This window comes from Sapajus apella, unplaced genomic scaffold, assembly GCF_009761245.1.
Source record: "Sapajus apella isolate SASKATOON/1434 unplaced genomic scaffold, GSC_monkey_1.0 scaffold33, whole genome shotgun sequence".
Taxonomy (NCBI): domain Eukaryota; kingdom Metazoa; phylum Chordata; class Mammalia; order Primates; family Cebidae; genus Sapajus; species Sapajus apella.
Genome location: NW_022436973.1, coordinates 22,248,090 through 22,265,912, shown reverse-complemented (window position 1 = coordinate 22,265,912; position 17,823 = coordinate 22,248,090). Strand labels below are relative to the sequence as shown.

At 38.3% G+C, this 17,823-nt stretch overlaps 1 protein-coding gene across 4 annotated transcripts in view; it reads left to right on the top strand.

The window, feature by feature from the left end:
* ATRN (attractin) overlaps positions 1-17,823 on the top strand; it is a 157,518-nt gene that overhangs the window by 62,563 nt on the left and 77,132 nt on the right. For all 4 annotated transcript variants that reach the window (XM_032295555.1, XM_032295557.1, XM_032295556.1 and 1 more), the window contains exons 7-11: positions 8,413-8,503; positions 9,765-10,008; positions 11,382-11,565; positions 12,283-12,437; positions 14,092-14,176. In XM_032295555.1, the coding sequence (XP_032151446.1) occupies positions 8,413-8,503; positions 9,765-10,008; positions 11,382-11,565; positions 12,283-12,437; positions 14,092-14,176 (759 nt within the window). The remainder of the gene's footprint in view (positions 1-8,412; positions 8,504-9,764; positions 10,009-11,381; positions 11,566-12,282; positions 12,438-14,091; positions 14,177-17,823) is intronic.

Genomic DNA, 17,823 nt, shown 5'->3' with positions numbered 1-17,823 from the left:
GCATCTCCTAGACTGTGTCATTATCAGTAAGTGCAGCCCCTCCATAATCTCATTTCTAAACGTTCCACATTCCAACCACCTTCTTCTGTGGTGGACACTGCTGTTGCCTTGCCCAAATCTCTTTATCTTTGACTGGCTGGTACACCCAACCTGCTGTGCAGATTGGCTGTTGTCAATTCATAGCTGACCCTTCTCTGAAGAATTCTCTCAGCAGATTGGAGCTGTCTTACCCAGGAACACCTAGAATACAATGCCGTATCCCGAGGATAGCTGTTAGTGTAGAGACCAACCAGTTTGCCTGCAACTCTCCCAGTTTTAGCACTGAGTCTTGTATCTCAAGAAACCTCTTAGTACTGGATGAAATGTGATGGTTGGTCACCCTGGCCCCCAGCCATTGACTGGCTGGATGGAGGTACATGAGTCTGATCCTGCTTCTACATGGGAAACTCATGTTCCAGAGCTCCCCTTGGGATCAGGCCAAAGCTACACTTCAGCTGAGACCACCTTTTTGCTTGTCCCCTCCTTCTTCTGAGTACCTTGCTTGTCTCACTTCCTGATGTTTGTCAAGAGACCATTCCCTCAGTAAGTCACTTGTATAGGAATCCCCATCCCCAGCTCTGCTTGCAGGGGATCTTACCTGAGCCACTTTCCAGTCTTCTCAGATCTTTCTAATACCCTAACAGTCTTTGTTCCCTACAGGGGTCCATAATCCATTGATTCTTTGTCACTTCCTTTCCTGTTCTCCTTCTTAACTCTCATATCATCTTTTATTTTTCAAATTCCTACCACCTTTTCTTCTGTTTTCGTTCTCAGGTAATGGCCTTGCTTCCTGCTTCTCTTTTGAAAGATAGAGGAGATAAAGGTCAGAAAACAGCTTCCACAAACTCCTGCCACCGCATTTCCCCATCACCTACAACTGTGCCCCCTTATTGTCTTCTTTTCTGTAGCTCATTGCTGTCTCATAGAAGTTACAGGCATGATGCAGATGTTCTGTATTTACTCTGTCGTGTCACTGGCCAAGTGTCGTTATTTCAAACCTGAAATATGGCTAGTGTGACTTAGGAGCTGAATTTTTAATTTTCCATTCTTAGTTCTCATCTTACTTGATCTGGCACCAACAGTTGATACAGTTAATCCTTCCCTCCTCTTTTAAACACTTTCTTTAGTTGGCTTCCAGGATGCCACATCCCCTGAGATACATATATATATGTGTGTGTATACATTTTTAACTCTGTATTCCTTCTTTGCCTCTTTGGCTCGTTCCTCCTCAGCTGACTGACTTCTGCATGATGTCAGACCAGGGCTTAGCCCTGGTCCCCCTGTCTGTTTATGTACTCTCTTAGTGACCTCATTTAATATCTTGACCTTTGTACTTGGTGACTCCCAAATTTGTATTTGCAGTCTATACTTTTTACCTGAGCCTCTATCTCCAGCTCTTAAATTGACATCTCAACCTTCTGGCTGTGTACTAGGTATCTTATGCTCAGCATGTCCCATACTCATTTTTTCTCAAGGCTGCTCTTTCCCCCAGATGTCCCTATCTCAGTTAATGGCCACTTCATCCTTCTATTTATTTAAGGCAGAAATCTTGGGTCATCTGTGACTTCTTGTTTCTTCACACCCTGTATTGGTATATTTATTAGTTATCTCTCTCTACATAACAAATTATACAAACTTAGCAGCTTAAAACAGTTTGCATTTATTATCACCATTTCTGTTGGTCAGGAGTCCTCTGTAGTCAAGGTGTCAGCTGGCCTGCATTCTCTTCTACAGGCCTGAGTGTGGAAGTACTTATTTCCAAGCTCAATCAGGTTGCTGGCAGAATCAATTTGTGGTTATAGAACTGAGAGTCCGAGCTTCTTGCTGGCTATTGATTGGAGGCTGTCCTCGACTTCCAGAGGCTGCCTTCAGCTCCTAGAACTTGCCTCAGTTCCTAGACGCCGCCCAGTTTCTTGTCACTTGGTCTTCACCAGTATAGCTGCTTACTTCAACAGGCTACAAGGAGAGACTCTAGACTGAGTCTGCTAGCAGGATGGATGTCACAGAAACGATATCTTATCATCTTTGCCATATTCTGTTGGTTAAAAGGAAGTCATAGATCCTGCTTACCTCCTAGGGGAGAGGATTGTACATGAGTATGAACACCAGGAGGTGGAGATCATGAGGACTACGCCAGTATCTGTCTGACACAATATGTCAAATCTTGTTAGCTCTACTTTTAGCTCTGATCTCTAGTGCTGCCACCGTGAGAAGAGAAGGTAAAATTAAAGGCATGAAAGTGATTGTGCTTTCCTGCTGTTACACTAGGAGATAGTAAGAAAGGTACATATTTACCATTATATGATTTTACCCTAACATCCTCCCTCTCTCCTGAAGCAAGAAATCTGGGAGTCTTTTAATATTTCCCCATCCTTTCCTCCTCATACCATAATTTCATATTAAGCTCCCTCAACTCTGTCACCAAACATTTGTCATATTTTTTCTTTTATGTACAGCTTGCCGTTCTCTCTTAATCTTCAGCAGTAGATTTCTATCAAATCTGTTTATTTTCATTTATTCCTATTAATCAGATTGCTAAACATGAATTGGGGTGCCTTTAAACAGTATAAATCATATTATTTCCAACTTAAAACCCATCAGTTTCTTCCCTTTGGATTTAATGGCCCTGCATGATGTGACCACTGTTTACCTTCCCAGACTCAGTCTTTTCCTCTCCTGCCATCATTCACAGCACTCCTGCCCCACCAGCCTGCTTTCTTACCCAAAACATACAGTGTACGTCATTACCTTAAGGGCCTGTGCACTTGCTGTTCTCTTGGTCTAGACTGTTCCTGCTATTGGGCCTTAGGGCTGGTGTCTTCTCACCCTTTAGATTTCAGTGTGGTTGTCCCACAGAGGGACCTTCTCTGACTATCCAATTCAGACATTTCTCCCTGTTCTTTTCTATAGTCTTTGTTTTCTTTATAGCAGTGTTTGTCATTTTTGGTTATACCTGTGCATGCTATTGTACTTGCTCCTTGTCTGCCTTTGCCAAGTTCTCCAAGGTTAGGGACCATGTTTACTCACTGCACTCAGAGCTTAGCTCATAGAAGGTACTCAGATAAGTATTTATCAAATAAATGGGGGAGTAAATGAATGGTTTATTTCCTTCACAAACATCTGTTCCTGGAAATATTAATGTCACCTATTACTTTTTTTTGACTGATATACTTCATGAGCCACATTATTTTTTAGATCATAACTTTTTTTTCTACTTGATCAAAACATAAATTTCCGTAGCTTTATTTGTTTCATGTAAATATTAGCATAGTTCCAAGTAACGAACTTTCATGAAAAGTTAATTTAGTGATTCTTTTTAGAAGCAGTGTTTCTGGAACTTAGATTACAGATTTTATAGTCATTTACACTCTTCTGTAAAAGTATTTTAGGAATTGCTCTTTCTGTCTGTTTTCCTCATAGTCCTCTTAACCTAAAACTTTTTAATTGCATTAAAAAGCAGTTCCCATTTTGTTACCCAATGGTCCTCTTGTGAAATAAGTGGTCTTGGTCCCCTGGGTTAAGATTGTTAGTTAAAACTTGATTACCAAATTTCCTTCTCTTGAGCAAAAAAGAGCTTTTTTGTTTTTTTTAAGTTTAAAAGAAAAATAGAAATCCGTCAGCAGTCAACCAAATAAGGAAAGTAGCATCACCAAATCCAATAAATGCGTTTTTGTTGTTGTTGTTTGAGACAGAATTTCACTCTTGTTGCCCAGGCTGGAGTGCAATGGCACGATCTTGGCTCACTGCAACCTCCGCCTCCACCTTCTCCTGCCTCAGCTTCCCAGATGGCCGGGATTATAGTCACCACACCTGGCTAATTTTGCATTTTTAGTAGAGACGGAGTTTCTCCATGTTGGTCAGGCTGGTCTCGAACTCCTGACCTTAAGTGATCCACCTGCCTTGGCCTCCCGAAGTGCTAGGATTACAGGCATGAGCCACTGTGCCTGGCAAATCCAATAAATGTTAAAGCAGACTCAGGGAACAACAAGGTGACCTGACCTGTTACATACCCCACGGAAACCACACTAGGGTAGATTCTAATAATTCTCAGTGATAGCCCAAAATCTAGAGGGAAGCAAACTGAGTGAGCATTACTGTTTTTGATGGTAATTGAAGAGCAGGAGACATAATTATGGGGGAGGATCAGGTAAAAAGGGGAGAAATTGACCAAGTGGCTGATTCCCTACCAAGAACTCAGGGCTTCTATTTAAATTAAAGTATGATCTGAGCACTGTTGTAGACCACAAGCAAAATCTCAGAGGAGAGGAGAGTCTGCGTATTTTATCCTAATAGACTGTACACCCTCTTATTTGAACCACAACATTTCCTTAGATTTCAGAAGAATAGATAGAACATAAAATACCAGCCCTCACACTAAAGCTATGGAAAGGATGGAAATTTGATAAACTTGTCTTAGATACAGTGGGAACAGAATTAAGAAATCACCCACACTTTGCAAATAAAATGTCTGGAGAGCCATGTCTAACCTCAGACAAATGAAAGAGGTGGCATTGTAACTAGTGCAAATATTCTATGATGAAAAAATAAAGAGGCAGAAAGACTGCAGCCTGTAAAATCTAACAAGAACCCATCATGGAAGAAAAGCAGCTTAAAGGAGCAGAAGGAGATCCCTTCCAACTGCTTCGTGCTACAGATCAACTTAATGAGAATTTGAATTCAGAAAAAGCTACAAGACAAGAAGATGATAATAACAGTGAGAAGAATTGGGAGGCTGTAGGCCTAAAGACATATGAATACATTAGATAGCAAAAATTATAATGAAAATTGAATTACTGACAGGTTAATTGAGTTAATTGTAGTGTAGTGGAAAAAAGAGAAAATAAAAAACACATGAAGGACAGAAGGTGATCAAATATAAATATAATTGCTGTCACTGAAGAAAATAACCTAACACATGTAACAGATGGATTGAAACAGCACAAGGTGTTTCAGAAAAACTTTATAGTTTCTCAGTGACAAAACCTGATTTTATCAAGTTATTGAATTTTTTGTGCTTGGAGCCTATCCAAGAAAAATAAAGTCATTATACTTTTGGAATAAAGGACAAATTATTATTTGAGAAGCTTCCGGTAGTTCTGTGTTACCTACTGTCTGGGGTCATGTCTAGTCTCCACGGAGCCTTTGCCTTGGTCTTCAGGTGGCCAGATTGGGTTGGCTACCAGGCGATTATGGAGTTTGAAACCTGTACCCTGTGGTACATGATGGTTATTGGCTTGCCAGCCATCTTAAAGGGGTCAAGGGAGGTGCTATCACTCTAATGGAAGATATCTTTTTCTGAACTCCTGAAATCTGTCTTTGCTTATTTACTTGTTTAAGTCTTTGAATCAGTTGTTCACTATTCTATTATCTTGGATTCAGCTCCCAGAAGGAGTGTTTATCTGGTACTTAGAATTTATGGTTTATTTTATCAGTATTGTTGTTGTCGTCTTACATTTGCTTCTCTGTGTTGAGAGATAATTAACAGCATGTTGTTTAAGTGTCTTTTGGTAGTTCATCTTAGCCAGGTTATGGGGACCTGCCAGCACCTAAGTGTCTCTGACAAGCTCTTGGTCTGACTTACTGACAGAAGAGGAGCAAAATACATTAAGAGATAGATTGGGCTCCCTCCGTGTCCTTTGACAGAAATGTGGAGACCTGTTTCTGTGCTTCCTCTGTTTCTTTCTTCTCTTTTAAACTTACAAGCCTCTGGATTGAACATAAGATGTATGTATATATATGTGTGGTTGGAAGATGTATGTATATGTGTAGTCGGAAGCTATATGAGTCCTTCTCAGAAAACACCTTTCATAGCCAGAATTCCACAAAAGCTTTGTGCAGTTGTATGCAGTCCATTTTATAAAATCATATTCCTGGTTGGATTTATTTCTATTTGAAGTAAAATACAGTATCATGTCATTAAAAAATAGAGGTTGCAGGTAGGGAGAGAGGAAGAGAGAATGAGGATGATTCAGAATTCTTCAGGCTTCCAGGCAGAAAAGCAAACCATGAAGAAAAGAGAGAAATAAGCTGGCCACAGACTTCTCCGTAACATTTTCAGTACCAGCAGTGTTCAAGAGAGCAACATCTGCAAGGTTCTGGAGGAAAGAAAGGATAGTCAGCAAGAATAGTATACCCAGCTAAGGTGTCATTCTGCTGTAAAGCTAGCAGGTGGATATTCTCAAACAGGAGAGAACTCAGGGAAAGAGTACTACGAACTCTACTTAAACAAAACAAAACAAAAACCCACTCGACAGTGAAACCCAGGGGAGAATTGAAGAGCTCAAGAAAGAGAAGTTGTGGTAAAAGGACTATGAGGAGATTGATTCAGCTAAAATTCAGGACTAAATAACTGTGGAATTACTGTTACCAAATGTAGTATAATTTTTATAACAAAAATTGGAAGAAGAAATGAGAGGAAATGTGAGTGCTAAGATTTTTCAACTTTTAAAGCAAGAAGTTAGTGAATTCTTTACAAAAATAAATTGCATATAATTTTAAATTCAATCTCTAAATAATTTGTCATGTATTTTTAAGTGTGGAATATTCCAAAAATATGTACAATAATAGCCAATGTCAATTTATATGCTATTCATATTTAATAGTTGTCACCAAACAAATGGTGACAAAAATATAACAAAATATTTACTTTAGATCATGTATAAAAGATTTAGGATCAAAGGAAAGGCTTAGAGAAAATTAATGAATACCAATGCATTCACCACCGGGTTAGAAAATAAAACACTGCTAACACAGTTGAAGTCCCTTCCATGTTTCTCCAAAGTCCCAGAGATAACCTATATCCTTATTTTGGTGTCAGTTGTTCGTAGTTTCATATACATGTGATACTTTACATATATATATTATAATTTACATATATATGAAAGTATAGCAGAATGAAAAAATTTTCTGTTTTTAGTCTATAGAAACAATATTCTGCAGTGTGCTATTTTAGCTTAACATTGTTTTGAGATTTATGTTGACATATGTTGCTGGAGTATATTTTTCATTCTGTATACTTGTTCTATATCTGTCTGGATATATTACCATATATTCATTGATTTTCAGTGGATGGACATTTGTTTCCTTTTTTGCTATTGTGATAAACTTTCTTATTTTTTTTGCTTGTATATGATAATATTTTTCAAAATTTTTAAAATACTTGGAATATACAGGTAAACTTTTATAGAAAAGCAGCAAATATTTACTTAAGGTAAATATAAATATAAATATCATTTTTTTTCTGTTTTGTGAAAATTAAAATTAACTCTATTAACAGTATCCTCTTACATGCATAGAAAGATGTCTGGAATGATGTTTACTTAATGATACTGATTTCTAGATCATGGAATGTGGGATCGTTTTTAAAAAAAACTTTTAACTCTTTATTCTTTTTTTTTTTTTGAGACGGAGTTTTGCTGTTGTTACCCAGGCTGGAGTGCAATGGCGCGATCTCGGCTCACCGCAACCTCCGCCTCCCGGGTTCAGGCAATTCTCCTGCCCCAGCCTCCTGAGTCGCTGGGATTACAGGCACGCGCCACCATGCCCAGCTAATTTTTTGTATTTTTAGTAGAGACGGGGTTTCACCATGTTGACCAGGATGGTCTAGATCTCTTGACCTCGTGATCCACCCGCCTTGGCCTCCCACAGTGCTGGGATTACAGGCTTGAGCCACCACGCCTGGCCAACTCTTTATTCTTTATTGGTTACATTATTTATAATGGACATGTGTGATTTTTATAAAAACAGTATAGTTTTTAAAAACTCAAAGTGAGTATTTTAAGATACTGAATGTGATTATTCAATAATGCATGAATAAGTATAAACTGCATGGCAGGATTATAAATTATTTTCTTTTTGGCATTTTTGTATTTTAAGGTCTTTATATTCATAGTACAAGTGAAATGCTATAGTGGTATTCTGGCATTTGAAAATATATTTTTAGTCAATTAGATAAAGAAAAGGAAAGATTAGTGATTTTCTTTTGCCTGATTATCATCCCTTTTTTGATACCCATCTTTTCTCTTGATAAAATGAAACAAAAGTTATTGTAATAAAATTTTAAGTCCCTTGAGTACAATTCAACCTTTAAATGATTTAGACTGTGTACCTAAGAGGTTTTCAGGAAGTGTTAGAACCTTCCAGAAGATTTGTAGTCCTTTCTTTTCCCAGGATTTTGTAGTCCAGCTCCTCTTCCTGAGTTACCACTTGCCTAGTGGGCCCAGGTGTCAGGTTTGTTTGCAAAGGTGACAAGTGCCCCCTTACATCCATGGTAGGTTTAGTGAGCATCTCCAAACTGGATTGTGTCACAAATGAAATAATATGAGATGTTCTGTTTTATTAGTTGAGTGAAAATATGATCTGTTTGTTTTGTAGGTATGACCTTGCTTCTAGGGAGTGGCTTCCACTAAACCATTCTGTGAACAGTGTGGTTGTTAGATATGGTCATTCTTTGGCATTATACAAGGTAAAATATCTCCACTCTGTACTAAGCAAGAAACCCAACTTTTCCTCAGTTACTTCATGTATTATGTAGTTGAAAAGCTACATAAGTATTGGTTTTTAATTGGGGAAAACCTTTTATTGTGGGCATTATATAATTGGCTAAGTTATAAGTAGAAATTAAAATGGAAACTTTTTAAACTTGAGATTATAATGGCTTTAAATTGTAATGGGGTATTATAATTATGGCACTAAATGGTTAAAGATATGGATTAAAACGTGTAGATTAGCTTTTATGCTCATAAGTGAGTTTAGCTAAGAATAGCCACATTGTAATGTGGCTGAGTAATCATTTTCATTTCCTCATTTTTGTAGATAGATGGTAAGAAGTGGCAACTATTTTTCTAAGTCATTTTATACTGTAAAAGATTCAGATTCATGTGAGGAAGTCCAGGAAAAATGGTGAAGTACTACAGATGTAGAATATGATTAGTTTTATTTCCCTTTTTTCTTTTTCATCTGTTTCCTAGTAATTCACTGAAAGGTGCCCTTTGCTAACCCTTAAAATTTTTCTAATTTATTTTTTATTGAGGTAAAATATACATATATAATGGTGCCATCTTTACCATTTTTAAGTGTACAGTTTGGTGGTAATAAATGCAGTTATATTCTTTTTCTCCTCCTTTATTCTCCCCTGCCAGCCTGCCAGCCTCTGGTAACCACCAATCTACTGTCCATCTTCATGAGATCCACTTTTTTAGCTCCCACATATGATTGATAACATGATTTGTCTCTCTGTGCTTGGCTTATTTCACTTAACATAATGACCTCCAGTTCAGACCATGTTACTGCAAAATGACCAGGTGTCATTCTTTTTAACAGCTGAATACTCCAGCGTGTGTGTGTGTGTGTGTGTGTGTGTGTGTGTGTGTGTGTGTAATATATATATGTGTGTGTGTGTGTATATACCTATATATTATACACACACCACATTTTCTTTAATTATCCATTGGTGGACACTTAAGTTGATTCCATGTTTTGGCTATTGTGAATTGTGCTGCAGTTAACATGGGAGTGCAGATATCTCTTTGTTGGGTTCATTTTAATTCTTTTGGATATATACCCAGTAGTGAAATTGTTGGATCATATGGTAGTTCTATTTTTAGTTTCTTGACTAACCTTTTTTAAGCTGAGAATAATAATTAAGCTTTTGAACTGATGCTTCTCTGTTTTCAGAGTTAATCTTTTCAATGTTTTAAAGAATTTTGTTTGCATTTTTTTCCTAGGATAAAATTTACATGTATGGAGGAAAAATTGATTCAACAGGGAATGTGACCAATGAGTTGAGAGTTTTTCACATTCATAATGAGTCATGGGTGTTGTTGACCCCTAAGGCAAAGGAGCAGTATGCAGTGGTTGGGCACTCTGCACACATTGTTACACTGAAGAATGGCCGGGTGGTCATGCTGGTCATCTTTGGTCACTGCCCTCTCTATGGATATATAAGCAATGTGCAGGAATATGACTTGGGTAGGTATATCTTTTCTAGTAGATGTCTTTTGAACATCAGATTTAAAACCTCTAAGCTTATTATTTTGATTCTTTAGAAAGATTCAACCTAATCTTGATTCAGCACTTTATCTTGAAAAAGTTGGGCTGGGTGTGGTGGCTCATGCCCGTAATCCTAGCACTTTGGGAGGCCAAGGTGGGTGGATTACCTGAGGTCAGGAGTTCAAGACCAGCCTGGCCAACATGGCGAAACCCCATCTCTACTAAAAATACAAAAATTAGCCCAACATGGTGGTGGGCACCTGTAATCCCAGCTACTCAGGAGGCTGAGGCAGGAGAATTACTTGAACCTGGGAGGTGGAGGTTGCAGTGAGCTGAGATTGCACCACTGCACTCCAGCCTGGGGGACAGAGTGATAACTAATCGCAAAACAAACAAATAAAAAACCAAACAAACATAGTTAACATTAATATATTACCAGTGAAATGCAGATTATTGATGCTCCTATGTAATATGTATTTGTCACTGTCAATTTGGTAAGGAGCCAAAGATGACACAAAATGCTTTGGATGTTTAAAATGAATAAATAAATAAAAATGATTCAAAACAACAAATATCGAAGAAAAGAAATATTTGCCTAGCCCTTCAGAGACTGGTTTAGTGGAATATGATTTACCCTTTAATATATGATCTTTTCTTTGGTTAAATTTCATTCTACCTATTGTTGTGCAGTAAGAATACCAGCTATAATTAACATTTTGTGAAAGTAGGCCTTTAAAGTATATCTATATATTGGTCACCAAAGGTTATAGGGAATTCAGTGTTCTTTTGAGTGGAATCTGAGTCTTTTTATTTTATCTATTGAGACAGGATCTTGCTCTGTCACCCAGGTTGGAGTGCAGTAGCACAGTCATAGCTCACTACAGCCTTGATGCCCTGTCCTTAAGTGACCCTGTCACCTTAGCCTCTCTAGTAGCTGGGACTACAGGCACGTGCCACCACTCCTGGCTAATTTTTAGTTTTGGTAGAGACGAGATCTTGCTATGTTGCCCAGGCTTGCCAACATAGCAGGCCTCAAGTGATCCTCCCACCTCAGCCTCCCAAAGTGCTGGGATTACACATGTGAGCCACCTTGCCTGGCCCTATAAGTCTTTAAATTTAGTTAATTCTTTTTCTACATGGCATATTAGAACATCAGAACAGAACAGACTGGAATTAGTCCACATGGTTTTGTTATAAGTTTTTACGTGGCTCTCTTTTAAATATAAAGATAAAAAAGTTATATGTATCAGGTCTCCTGAAATCCCTTTTTATGCCCTAAGCTCTTTGGGCATTTTCAGTAGTAGAGAGGAGGAGCCTGCCATGCTTGCCCTTAACTGTTTTTCCTTTTTCAGATAAGAACACGTGGAGTATATTACACACCCAGGGTGCCCTTGTGCAGGGGGGCTACGGCCACAGCAGTGTTTATGACCACAGGACCAGGGCCCTATACGTTCATGGTGGCTACAAGGCTTTCAGTGCCAATAAGTACCGGCTTGCAGATGATCTCTACAGATATGATGTGGATACCCAGATGTGGTGGGTACTTTTTCTTGAGCTTTCACTTTAAGGTATAAATTCTGTAGTAGCAATTGTTGAGAAAATATTGTGCTTTTTGTTTTCATGCCTGGCAGATAATTTTGTTCAGCATTGTGTATAGAGAAATTGGGAAATAAACAGAGGATAATAAAGTAGCTAGTATTTATTTTGTTGCATTATTCTGTAATCTGTAGTAGGTTGGTTAGAAAATGCTTGGAGTTTTTTTAACAAATGTAAACCTGAGTTATGAAATAATGTAATTATAAAGCAATAGTTTTTCTTCTTTTTCCTCACATATTGATACCCTGCTATGGATACAGATAAAAATAATCATTTTTAGTAGCTATGCAGTACTCCATTTTGTGGGTATGCTGAGATTGTGCAGGTGAAGGTTTTGGTTTCTTTGTAGTTTTTATCTTATTAAGAAAGCATTATGCATTAAGCTTCTGTTTATATTTCACATAATTTCTGCCCAGAAACTGGGTATCATATAGCCACAGGATATGAAGAATTTAAGGTTCTTAATATATTTTGCTAAAATTCTTAATGGTCTTTAAAATGTATTGTTGAAAAAGCTACTTATATGTAGGGAAACATCTGGAAAGATTTGTACATTTGGGTCTGAGGTTAGTAAAATGGTTGTGCTTGCATTGGCAGATAGATAAATAGTCTTTAAAAACTAACCTTGTATTTATTATTTCTAAATAAACTCAAAAGGACCATTCTTAAGGACAGCCGATTTTTCCGTTACTTGCACACAGCTGTGATAGTGAGTGGAACCATGCTGGTGTTTGGAGGAAACACACACAATGACACATCTATGAGCCATGGCGCCAAATGCTTCTCTTCAGACTTCATGGCCTATGACATTGGTAAGTTTCCCAAAGCCATTTTAGCTTCAGGCATCGTTTTGTATATAAGCAACATTTAAAAGGAGACTGAAAATATTGCCAGTTCAAAATGGTCAGGCCATTTGAAAGAGGTCCAAATAATATTTTTTATATTCATTTGACTAATGTTACACATCTGATAAAAATTATTTCTACATTAAATTCTTTTTGAAATCACTCCTGTTAATTGCTTGAATGCTAATTTTTGAGACTGAGTTGAGGTGTCTAGTTTCTCTTTTGTAATGTTATGCCTACCTGGTAGTGTTACACAGTTGTAACCATCAGCACTGTGTTAAAATTGGTTCATTCCTAGAAAACTGGTTTCATACATGGCCTTGGTGTGGTAATACACCAGACCAGAAGAGGGCAGTATTTGTTCATGCAAAGCCAATGCATGCCAGATGGTCTGTTTCATAAAAATCATCAGATAGTCATTTTAAACAAATTATTTTTTTTTATCATGGTAAAATACACATAAAATTTACCATCCTAACTATATTTATATGTCTAGTTTGGTGAAATTAAACACATTCATAATGTTATACATCTATCACCACTATCCATCTTCAGAATTTGATCTTCATCGTTTAAGACTGAAACTCTATACCCATTAAACAGTAATGTCCCATTTCTTCCTCCTCACAATGCCTGGCAACCCCTATTCTACTGTCAGTCTCCATGATTTTGACTATTCCGAGTCAGACATTCGTTTTTAACAGATATTTGTGTGCCAGCCACTGAGTTTGTACATTGAGAAGATCAGAGGAATAACTTAAAGCCCTTAGCCTCAAAGTGGAAGAGGTAGAGAAATGAGCAGATAATAGAATTGTACTTCAGGGTGTTTCATGCTGAAAAGAATGTATGAGAGCACCTCTGAGTACCCGTTAAGTCATGGAGGGAACACCTTCTTGAGGAGGAGCAATCCCCTCTGGATCCCTGGGGACACTAGGTGTCAGGCAGGTGAAGTTAGGCAGGACTCTCCAGGCAGAGGAAACCCATTTTGCAGAGACATATAGGTGGAAGAGTCCGGCACATATTTAGGGCTCAGAGAGTGAGACACTGAGTATGAGGTTGACATAGTATAGCAGCACCCAGTTGGTATAGATCCAGAAGAGAAGTTGTTAGTGTGAGTCACAACAAAGGAAAATTAATCAATCTAGGGGACCTGGGAAAGGACTTTTAAAAAATTCTAGCATTTAAATTTTTTGTTGTTTTATTTTCTGCCTGTATTTTTCCATTTTAGCCACTACATTTGAGCAAATCAATATAGAAAAAAGTGGAAAATAATTATGAAACCCATATGTTTTATTGACATAAGCTTTGTAGAATGTAAAATTTGCTTGCTTTAAAAAACATTTTGGTGGATCAAACTGATAGGCAGTCAGGTGAGTGATCCAGAGGTCATGGATTTTGGATGTGTTTGCTAGTTAGAATTGCAGTATGATCCCACCTTTCTTTCATGCCCTGTTTCTCTGCTGCTGCTGCACTTTAACCCAGAAATATTGCTGTAACTCAGAAAATTGAGAGGCATGTTTTATGAAGCTGCCTTTATTGTAGCCTTCTTCCCAAAGAAAATGTCAGGTCCTGTTGATTAGAAATGGTAGTCCCTTCTGAAATATGTTTTTCTTTCTCCTAGCCTGTGACCGCTGGTCAGTGCTTCCCAGACCTGACCTTCACCATGATGTCAACAGATTTGGCCATTCAGCAGTCTTACACAACAGGTAATTGGAGAAGTGCTTGCTCCTTTTCTTTTGTGTTTAAAATGAAAATGAGGTAAAGTGAATTGGACTTACATATTATTCCCAAGATTCCTTCATCCCAGTAGATTTTTTACAAGATTATGTGGGTATAAATTTTCTGATTTATGTTCAAAATATTTGATATGGATATGAATTACTTCGAATGGCATGTTTATTGACCCGGTTTTGTTAGCACATAAGAGTGTGAGTATGCTGTTTGGTGTGGTCTGAGTGCCTGGGGCAACAAAAGTTACATGCATGTCATTGTCTTATGCCCTCTGTTATTGTTTGTGGTACTTAGGTTGTCAAGTTTCTAATAGTTGTATCTGAATAATAAGAAGTTTGGAAAAAAGGAGAGAGGGCACTTCAGATGGGGAATAATGTGGGAGAACAGAGGTGGAGAGATTGTGAAGCTTAATGTAAATCAAGCCATTAGGCTCTGGATAATCAGAAGTCTGCAGTTCATTGCATTGTATTGCTTGAAAATGCCTGGCCAAAACTACCAGAGCTCTTCAAAAAATCAGTGCTTGGAGAAGTCTCAGTTAAATAAGGGAGATTCAGAGTGGCCACTCTACTTGTTCCTTACAGTGTGCTTTAAAGATTTTTAAGAAGTTAAACAGCCTAATCATGTTTATTAATTTTTCTCATTCAGTTTCTACTATTATTATTGCTGTCTACTTTCCCTTTTAAAATTCTAAGCCATATAAATCCTAAGGTTGTTTAAGTGTTATAATGCCTGTATCATGTTAGAATTCTTTCGGCTTTTGAGATTTCTGTTGTAATGATGAAAGACAGATGAGGTAATTTAATTTACATGAGGAAAGATGAAAACCTGGGCATGGTCGCTCACGCCTGTAATCCTAGCATTCTGGGAGGCCCGGGCTGGCAAATCACTTGAGCTCAGGAGTTGGGGACCAGCCTGGCCAACCCATGGTGAAACCCCCATGTCTACTAAAAATACAAAAAAATTAGCCGGGCATGGTGGCAGGCACCTGTAGTCCCAGCTACTCAAGAGGCTGAGGCAGAAGAATCACTGGAACTCAGGAGGCGGAGATTGCAGTGATCCGAGATTGTGCCACTGCATTCCAGTCTGGGCGACAGAGTGAGACTCCATTTAAAAAAAAAAAAAAAGCAAAGGTGAGAAAGTGACATATTTTGGAGATGTTGTGAAGGAAGAGTTAACACAATTTAGGAACTGGCTACTGGGAAAAAGTGCTATCTTTATAAGGTAATTATTTAGTTTTTTAGCAATGTATATGGTTTTACTATGAGAACATTGGACAGAGACTAAAATGGAGGGATATCTGGCCACCTTGATCTTTTGAAGTACTATTGTAAATCATAATCTGGAATTTCCTCAGCACAGAAAACTCTTAAAGCTTTCTAGCAAGTGCCTCTTGAGATTTTCATCTGAAATGCGGTGGGACCGTTTTGTCATTGTCTTGCCTGTGGGAGCCTGGCATCAGCTGTCTTCATTTTTGTGTTCCTAGTGTTCTCCTAGCACAGGATTTGGCACATAATAAACATTTGCTAAATGGGAGGTATTAGTACAGTAATAACTAGCAAACCAATGAATCTTTTATAAAACATTCTCGGGTTTTATTCGAACTCAGAGAAGAGAGAAATTGAGACTTTAACGTAAAATGTAGTTTATCCGCGAGTCAGAATTGGGAATGCCTTGCCTGAGTTGTAATGTTTTTATTTTTATGTGATTCCAATGGTGTGTTTGAACCCTGATATGTGAGTATCTGTATGTGTGAGACAGGATTGGGTAGGCAGCAGGGGACCCTGAGGGAGGCCATGTACTAAAAGGCCATAGTTTCGGTTTCATTTTATGAAATAATTTACTAAGAATAAATTTTCACTTTGTTTCTTCATGTTTTAAGTCGATCAACAGCATTGGGCAAGTTGTGCCTTCCTTGGTTGTCACTGAGGTTTTGAGGGAGGCAGGAAGAAGGTGGAGAGATGGCTGTGACGCACCAGTGTGGCAGGAGACGCAGCTGTGCCTCTCTGTTGCCTGCTGCATGGGTCTCTGAGGGACTCTCCCCAGCTTTGCAGAGCCCCTGTGCAACCAGATGTATTCACAATTGCTGAGAACAGCAACTGTAGTGGGAAGAGGAGGTTACTTATTTGGTTTAAGCAACAAATTAACTAGTTGAATCCAGCCTGCTTAATGTGGTAGTGAGTAAGCTGATAGCAAGGTTAAAAATGAAAACTGATATTCATTTTTTAGTTTTTGAAATCTACAGTAGATATTTAAGATTAGGCCAGACATGGTGACTTATGCCTGTTATCCCAGCACTTTAGGAGTCCAAGGCAGGAGGATTGTTTAAGCCCAGGAGTTTGAGGCTGCAGTGAGCTATGATGGAACCACTACACTCCAGCCTGGGTGACAGAGTGAGACCCTGACTGAAAAAAATATATATTTCAGATTATAATTCATTTTCATTATTCACAACTCTATAAAGTAACTATAAACACTGAATTTGTGAATATTGAATTATTGCTTCTAGGGGAAATACAGGGTTATGTTTCTGTAAACCTCTGATGGCAACATTTTCATCAACTAGTCAGTATATATAACTTTCTTTGATGTGTGTTTCTACTTAAAAACATCTTATTTAATATATATTCTTGATTTATTAACATTGAGCTCGCAGGCAATAGCACTTTAACTCATGCCTGAACAAAGCTTATGTAATGCATGTATTTTCTCAGTAAGGCTCTTCACAGCCTTCTTACACTTCTTACATTAGACAGCACTTCACCACTGCATGGGGGGCCATTTTCAACAGTAAAAGCACTAACGTAAGGCACAAAATGCAAAAAACACGGCACTAGATACATCATGGAAGAGACATGTTTGTAGTATGACAGTTGAAACAAGAAGGGAGAGCATCTCCCTCTTTGACTTTAGCTGGGAATATGCATGTTTGTCACCTCAAATTTTTTGCCATTCTGTGCACACATGCTAGTAAATGACCATGAAACTACTGCAAGTATTGATTTTGTAGTTAGAAATGGATTTTATAAGCAGGTGAATTTGCAAATATGGAATCTATAAATATGGACATGTGTCACTGAATGATAAGTATACGTTCTGAGAAATGCATCCTTAGGTAATTTCATCATTGTACAAACATCACAGAGTGTACTTACACAAACCTAGGCTACACATCTAGGCAATATGGTGTGGCTTGTTGCTTCTAGCTGCAAGACTGTGCAGCATGTTGCTATACTGAATACTGTAGGTCATTATGATGCAATGGTAAGTATTTGTGCGTCCAAACATATCTAAATGTAGAGATGGTGCAGTAAAAATACAGTATGAAAGATAAAAAATTAGGCCGGGCGTGGTGGCTCAAGCCTGTAATCCCAGCACTTTGGGAGGCCGAGGCGGGTGGATCACGAGGTCAAGAGATCAAGACCATCCTGGTCAACATGGTGAAACCCCGTCTCTACTAAAACTACAAAAATTCAGCTGGGCATGGTGGTGTGTGCCTGTAATCCCAGCTACTCAGGAGGCTGAGGCAGGAGAATTGCCTGAACCCAGGAGGCGGAGGTTGCGGTGAGCCGAAATCGCGCCATTGCACTCTAGCCTGGGTAACAAGAGCGAAACTCTGTCTCAA